The sequence below is a fragment of the Anastrepha obliqua genome, chromosome 1, assembly GCF_027943255.1.
Source record: "Anastrepha obliqua isolate idAnaObli1 chromosome 1, idAnaObli1_1.0, whole genome shotgun sequence".
Lineage (NCBI taxonomy): Eukaryota > Metazoa > Arthropoda > Insecta > Diptera > Tephritidae > Anastrepha > Anastrepha obliqua.
This window is the reverse complement of record NC_072892.1, coordinates 45,829,344-45,837,724: the sequence shown is the minus strand read 5'-3', so window position 1 is coordinate 45,837,724 and position 8,381 is coordinate 45,829,344. Positions and strand designations below refer to the sequence as shown.

At 36.4% G+C, this 8,381-nt stretch overlaps 1 protein-coding gene across 1 annotated transcript; it reads left to right on the top strand.

Annotated features, from left to right (window-relative positions):
• Nucleotides 1-5,840: 5,840 nt before the first annotated feature.
• On the top strand, nt 5,841-6,350 carry LOC129250623 (enhancer of split m4 protein). The gene has a single exon (XM_054890252.1). It carries the CDS (start codon nt 5,841-5,843, stop codon nt 6,348-6,350), a length of 510 nt encoding a protein of 169 aa, XP_054746227.1.
• Nucleotides 6,351-8,381: the final 2,031 nt, after the last annotated feature.

The window sequence follows — 8,381 nt, the reverse complement described above, 5'->3', positions numbered from 1 at the left end:
TTCTGTCCAGACCAGAAGCGATAATATAAGACAACAAGCCAGGCCGCTGAAATTGTGAATGATGTTATGGTGCCTACGACTATACTGTAACAGCTAATTACGAGCAATTTTGATTTCGTCGATTTCGTTTACGCATTTTTGATGTTAAAGAAAATGTCGATAAAATCACAGAAATAATCGAAGTTGACCGGCATGTTAGTAATCGTAGTATCGCCCCGGAACTAAAGATCGACCATAAAACAGTTGTAAACCATTTGAATTTCTTTTTCCCCAAACAATATTTTCTGATCTCTCACAATTTACGGGGAATAAACAGATGGTAAAGTAATAGCCTTTCGTAATTATTTATGTTGAAATATAAAATCAAGTAAGTCATATGTCTTTTTATATAAAAAGTCATACGCCTTGGTGACGTAAGCCTTTTTATATTACAAAAAAAAAACTTGAAACATATCGCATAGTAGAAAAAAAAAATTGTTTGGATAAATATACAGAAACGACAGAAATCCCTTCTTTAATGCTATGTAAAAAATTCATCAAAATATGTCATTACTGTTACATATCGAGGCATAGTAAATTGAAGACTGGAATCCATTTTTCGCAATATTTTGGTTTTTGGATTTTGACACCCCGGCAATAAATGAGCGACATCCATATTTGCTAAAAATATGAAGTCAATGTGGCTTTTCTGCTATAAAAAGGGATTTTCTCTGCCCCTATTGCATATGTTTCCTAAATTACAATTACAAATCATGTGATTGGCAAGTAATTCCGGGATTTTCGGGACATAAATTGTACGTTTCTCAAAAGGCTTATGATTTGAGATTTATAAAGAAAAAAATTTGTCATTGATAACTCATGAAAGTATTACCAAGGTATGCTTATGTTAAGTATGCCCTCATGAAGTCATGCTTGATTCAATTGTCCATGGTGTGCTGACGTCAATCAACTTCAATTTCCTTACCATACTGTTATTCGACGAGGCATAAACGCTTTTCCAACCTCTCCTACAAAATGCATTCTTGCTGAGAGAGGTTTTCCATTTATTTCTCTATAAGGTTGTTTGAGTTGACCATGCAGCTTATCCCGAAACTATATAATTCGCCTAATGGAGATATTCATAGAGCCTTGGTTACGGCCTGCGACATAAATGTAAATTTAAAATTGACTCTACGCTAAAACATTTGATTGATTAAGCAAAACGGGTTGGTATTGATCTACATAAAAAGCGATCAACCTATATGGGAGCTAAAGAAAAACCTCCTTTGACATATTCTTGCATAGTTTTAAAAAATTTATTACCAGCAAACAATCATATCTGCTAGTCAACTTTTTTTTGATATGTTGGTATACTCCTCTTATGAATGTATGTATGTGAAGTTTCATTTCAATCTGGCCATTCATTCTTTGTTTATAAGCCAAAAAATCAAATGTCGTGCAGTGATTTAATTCTTATTTTTGGAAGGTTTAAAAGCGAAGGAAATTTATGGACGAATGTTGAAAGTGTATAAGGACTTTGCGCCATCAATTAGGACAGTAGAAAGATTTGTTGCTGAATTTAGACGTAGACGTACAAGTCTTGAAGACGATCCACGATCCAAGTCAAGGACGTCCAAAAACAGTAACAACACTAGAAATCGTAGATAAAATACAGGATATCGAATTGAAAAGTCTTTGAGTAACTGAAAGAGATTTAATAGAAGTCCTAAGTATATCATTGGGTAGAGTAAGCAATATTTTGACTGTTTCAGAAAGCTGTGAGCACAATGGCTGCCACATTCCCTAACAATGGATCAAAAACACATTCAAATCCGACTTTCCCAGCAACATTTACAGCGTTTTCGAAAATATAAAGTGGATTTTGTGCGTCAATTCATCGCTATGGATAAGACTTGGTTCTATCACAATGATCCCAAATCAAAGCAAGAGGCTAAAGAGTGGTGTGAATCTGATTCTTCGGCACCGAAACGACTTCGTACCCAGAAATCGGCCAAGAGGGCCGGTTTTTGCGAAAGTTTGCGAAAGAAATTTCGTTTCTAGATTACTTGCAAACTGGTAAAACAATAAATTCTGAATAATTTTGTAACCTTTTAGACCAGCTGAAGGAAAAAGTTCGTGAAAAATACACAGTTTGCAACAGAAAAAAAAAATCGTTTTCATCAGAGCAATGCACCATGTCACAAGAGCATTTTGGCAATGGCCAAAATCCATGAATTAGAGCTCGAATTGTTGGAGCATCCACCGTATTTACCAGATTTTGCCCCTAGCGACTTTCATCTGTTTCCATACCTAAAATAAATCATGCGCGGAATACGTTTTTCATCAAATGATCAGGTCGTAACAGCTATGGAAGCGTATTTTGTAGCTCTTCCAGATTCTTACTTCAGGTATAGAATTCATAAAGTAGAATCTTTTTGGACCCAGTGTATTGATATTCAGGGAGTCTATACTGAATAATGGCGGCCGCCGTAGCCGAATGGGTTGGTGCGTGATTACCATTCGGAATTCACAAAGATAACGTTGGTTCGAATCTCGGTGAAACACCAAAATTAAGAAAAACATTTTTCTCATAGCGGTCACCCTTCGGCAGGCAATGGCAAACCTCCGAGTGTATTTCCGCGATGAAAAAGCTCTTCATAAAAATATTTGCCGTTCGAAGTCAGCTTGAAACTGTAGGTCCCTCCATCCATTTGTGGAACAACATCAAAACGCACACCACAAATAGGAGGAGGAGCTCGGCCAAACACCCAAAAAGGGGTGTACGCGCCAATTATATATGGTGAAAAATAAAGAGTACTTCAAACCATGAAATTGTGTTTTTCTTATCGCACCCCAAAACTTATTAAACAACCTAGTACCGACGGTTAAAGAGGAAATAAAAAAACAAGTACCCGTTATACCTAAAAAGAGATTGCTCTTGCACCCAAACACTTTGGCTAAGAGGCTTAAAAGAAAAACTCCATTCGTATTACTCTATTGAGCTTATATTAATAATAAGAAATATAGTTATTTATTTATATATTTTTTTGAATCAATATTGTTTTAAAATAAGTTTTCAATTGTAAATTTTGGTTAACAGAAGCAATAAATAATTAAGTCAATGAAAAAAAATATATATATCGCCCTGGAAAACTTACATCTACAGACATATGTTAATTAAACGGCTCATTCTCCGGCTACTGTGTTTTTTTTCCTTTCAATATCGCGCCTTTAGTTGCCTTCCACCTTCTGTGGCAGCAAAAAATACCTTTACCACGAATAAAGGAAAAAGTGATTTCATTGAAGAGCTTCTTACAGCAGTCGACAAATTTTCAGCAAAACTTTTTTGTGCTCACTTCAATACAAATCTGTATTAGGTATCCTTCAGCCAACGCGCTGATTAAGATGCTCTTTAATTAACTCATCAATATTGCACTCTGCTGCTCCACCCACCATATGTCAGTCTAACCTACTGCCATGCAAAACCTACTGTCAAAGTCTACTGTCAAAAAAAGCTCAATTTCTTTGGATATTCAGTGCCTAAGTCTACCTCTTTCAAAATGAAAACACTTAGCTCTCCGCTGTATCCATGTGCTCAACGCGTGGCCCACGTTTGCCACTTTGACGACGACGGCGACACACAGCAGCAAAATACAATTTGTCTCACCGGCCCACACACTCCTATAACTAGAACAAAATATGTGAATGTGTGATATCCTAGAAGTATTTGTGAAGTATCATAAAAACAAGCTAGCTATGTATGAAAGTCGATAACAACAACAATAGCACCAACCTTGTTAAGCCAAGTAGCTTGAGGTTGGCGCACAGCAAACACGCGTACAAAGATCCTTAATCGACACTTTTGCCGCATAGTTACTTGTACATTAAAAAATGTGTTCGTATAGCGCCGTCTCAGAAGACAAGCACCATTGCTGAGTGTAAATAATAAAAAAATTTAATAAAAAATTTTGATCGCTCTTTGATCACCGATCATCACACATAATTGCTGTTCGGTCGTGTTACTTTTTTCGTATTTTAAGAAAGTGCTGTGTTAATTTACACCAACAACTAACTAAACACACCTACGCTTAGCTAGAGAGCTGTGTTACGGCATTAATGGAGTATATTTGGCATTTGAGTTGAAGATGCAAACAGAAGGACGTGTCTTCAGCCTATTTGGTTGCCAGTTGAGCAGATAACAAAAAGCAAAAAACAAAAAACAAAAAGTGAAGAAATTATGAAAAACACTCGTTTCACTGCCTTAAATGCCAACAAAACATTGTCGAATTGCTTCCCACGATCACAAAGGATCAGCAGCAGCAAACAGCCAGCTAACCATAGCACTATACAAAATTGATTGGTGCGACATGAGGCAAGCAATACTATTAAATTACATGCATACGTAAATGTCCTGATGAACGGCCGATTAAGGAGGAAGGCAGCAACAACAATAAGTAGCAAACGACAGCAACAAATGTTCTTTTTCTTAAGAATATTTTCGTTTAAATTATTTTTTTTTTATTTTTTTTTTGTATGCGCTTATTTTCTCCACAACTCCTTTATATGGCACTTTTTTTGTTCTCTTCTTCTTCTTCGTACTCTGCTATTCTCCTCTTTAATGCACCAATAAATTGTGTGTTGCCATTCAAGCATCGAAAATCGAAAATATTCTCCCACGATCGTTTTTCTATATAGAGTTTTCAAATTATAAAGAGTCAGTCCCTAAGGATCCTTAAGAAAAATGCACACGTGTTCGATAAAATTTTGATGTGCGTGCCCATACAAAGTTTATGCACGATTTACGGCTAAGTGTGTATGTATGTGTGCATGCATGTATGGAGCACTAATTTTTTCAGCTTAAACCTGCTATTGTTGTTGTATGTGTAGTTGGTGTACACTTTCATTCCATTAAATATCAGCAGCTAGCAGGACATTTGGGAAACAACAAAAAGAAAAACAACGACAGCAAAGGCATGAAGCAGACAAAAACTAAAAGTGATCATTAAATGGGTCCAAGTGTTTGCTTAAAAAAAAAAATATTGAAAAACTAAAATGAAAAAATCACGCAAAACAAAAAAAAAACAAAAACAAATGTTTGATCCTTAAGGCAAGCACAAAAAAGGATCCTCTTGCAAAAACACGGCTTGCATTCAAAAGTGTGGGAACATGACCGAACGCGAGTTTCACACGATCCCAGAGACAGGATAAGCAGACTCCGACATGAAATGAATTACTTTCATGCCCATTATCCTTATGGCATACTCGCATTGTCTGCTTGCAATATCTCCTGCTCCTCCTCCTACTCCCGCTTCTCATTGTCCTCATCATCATCAGCAGCAGCGCCACAATCATGAGATCACGATGGTTCTCCTCGCAGGTGCGAGCGAGCAAACCTACACAACCTCATTCACTCACTCTGATGCAGGTTAAATCTCACACACCATACGTGCACACAACACAGCTCATCTGTAGTCTGGTAAACGCACCTGCCATTTTTTATACACGGATTTTTTCGGCTCCTTGGCTCCTTTTGTGTGCGCGCACATTGATCCTGCTGACGTTCCCACACTCAGCAGCAGCCGCTCGTTCGATTCGACTTGTTTATGCGTACTGTTGGAATTTAACGTTGTCTACCTTCTGGCTCTTTTCTCTTGACCTGCTATGCGTTTAACATGTGCTTGTTGTTGTACTTGTGAATATGCGGATTTTGTATAAAAGGCGAGCGTACGGCAGGACTCAACATCATTCAAGCGATAGCATTCGTACAGTGAGCAACACAGCACAGCCCAATACAGCAGAGCTCAAGTTAGAAGTTGAACATTTTCTTCGTTCATTTTACACAAATACAAAATTCATTCGAGATGTGCATCGAACAGTATCAGTACGAGAACAACGTCAACATGACTGCTGAGAAACAACAAAAGAAAGTCAGCTACAGCATTAAGCGCTTGCTGAAGCAACTTTTCAAACTACATAAATCACAACAACTAAAACAAGACAATCAGCAGCAACAACAACAAGAACTCATTGAAAATTTCGAAAATACCAAGAAAGCCAACTCTTTGGAATCACTTGAATCCTTGGAGAATTCACGTAACGCCGATTTGGAGTCTGAAGCTGAGTGCATTTCTCTTGAATCCAGCGAGAATGTTGCCAACGAGCGTTTGGCCGCCTCTTTTGAGTTGGAAGATTACGAATTTGCCGATATCACCAGCGTGCCAGTACATTTTCTACGCACTGCTCATGGCACTTTCTTCTGGACCGCCAACACCGACTTACCAGCTGATAACGATCTTATCGATCCATTATATTGCAACACCAACAATCAGATCGCCACCACACAGATGCGAGATCGTTGGGCACAAGCTTGAGTGGAGAGAGAGAGAGAGAAAGAGAGAAAGAAAGAAAGTGAAAGTGGTGTGATAAAACACCGAAGTCTTCCATGCTGAAACGCAAAGCTTTATTTGTTTGTGATATTTTGTTTGAAAAGTAATAAATATTTACAATTACTTATATGAGAAATAATTTTATGTCAAGAGAAATAATTTTATAATATAGAAAGAAAAAAAAAACTAAATCCTATTGAGTTATCTCTTTGTGGTTGGGTTGAGGTTCGTTGGTTCATTGATATTTTTGTTCGATTCATTCATGTGGAATTTGAATTGTATTGTTTGAGTAAATGTATTCTCGAAGATAACAATAGAAGTTATTTAGAGCATAGTAATTTTGAAGAAAATCATCGGACTTGGTTTGTGGTTTAGTTATTTGAAATTCACTTGAAAACAAATATGATTTTTTTTAACAACTTAATAGGCTGTTAAAGAGTTTTATGCACAAAGAAGTAGAGGAAAGAAGAAAACACTTCAAAACATAAACAAGTGTCTCTTTAAAAGTAAAAAAAAGTGTAAACAGGGTTTAATGAAAATTATGAGTTTTGATTTTAAAATTATTAAAATTATTATTAAAGATACAGAAGTCGCAAAACAAAATTTACAAAACGAATTAAATGTGACATTGAACTGGTTCAAAAATTAACTCTGACAAAACAATACAAGTAAACTACACAAACCGAAGGACGACCATTGAACCAGTTAGCGTTGGTAACTCTGACGTGAATATTGACACCAAAGCGAAATACCTGGGTATTACGATCGACTCGAAATTAAACTGGCAGGAGCATATAAAGAAAAAGCGAAATGAAGTTAAAAATCGTTTTAAGAAATTGTACTGGCTACTTGGACCTCAGTCCAATCTATCATTGCAAAATAAAGTACTTATTTATCGAACGATAATAGCTCCAATCTGGAAATATGGAATTGAGATTTGGGGCACTGCTGCAAAAAGTAATCTAAGTATACTTCAACGAGTTCAGTCTAAAATACTTAGGACTTTAACTAATGCACCTTGGTACATACCTAACGCAGATATTCATCGCGACCTTGACATCGATACTATTGATGAAACAATACAAAGCGCTAGCAGAAGACACATAAATAGACTATTAACGCATACAAATCCTATGATGACACGACTACCAAATAAAGAAAAATCTACCCAAAGTCGGCTTAACCGTCAAACACCAACAGATCTTGCAAAATCCTTGTAATCAATTGTCAACTAATCGTATATGTCATTGTTTGTTAACCACTTGTTTTTAAATAATATGTATATATTTCTTCTAAATGAGCTTGGGGGCATTGGCCCTTCAATATCACTCTCATTCCATCTTTTTGTAAATCAAATTACTTATTGTCTAACGACAGGTGTAATATTTTATGGAAAAAATAATAAAAAAAAAAAAAAAAAATTATTACAATAGCCCTTAAAAACCATTTACAAGATTTTTGGATTGGTATGAAAAGTGATATATACCCAAGAATGATAGAACACAAGATTGCGCCCAGCAGGGAGGAGTGACAACACACTGTACCGGTTGCTCAAAGAAGAAGTGAGGAAATGCGATCAAAATGCAATAAGAAAAATATAGTTGGCAAACCACACACAAATAAATTGCGAAAGTATGACGTCACACACACAGCCATTCAGTCAAATTCACTTATAGTGGTACGAGATGGGCGTCGTGCATTGTGGTTTATGTATGATGTAGATGATAGAATGCAAGGTTTGGCCTTCCGAAGCAAAAATGTGAGAGTAACTTTCGTTTGTAAGGTATCGGGGACAATAATTATAGAATAAGAGATTGCACCTTCCGAATTTGTTGTGTCGTCAGGCTCCGAGAAGATACAAACAAAAGGAAGGGGAATTTCTTGTTTGTGAAGAGGAAAAGTTGGCGAAACAAATAGAAACTACCAAGCATAAGAAATTATACACACACACACACTTTCTTGCTACGGTATTATCCGCATACAAACGCAATTTTTAGAATTCGTACTTTTATAATT

Bases quoted from the DNA above. Each gene is read 5' to 3' on its own strand.
- LOC129250623 (XM_054890252.1), top strand. From the start codon at position 5,841: ATGTGCATCGAACAGTATCAGTACGAGAACAACGTCAACATGACTGCT.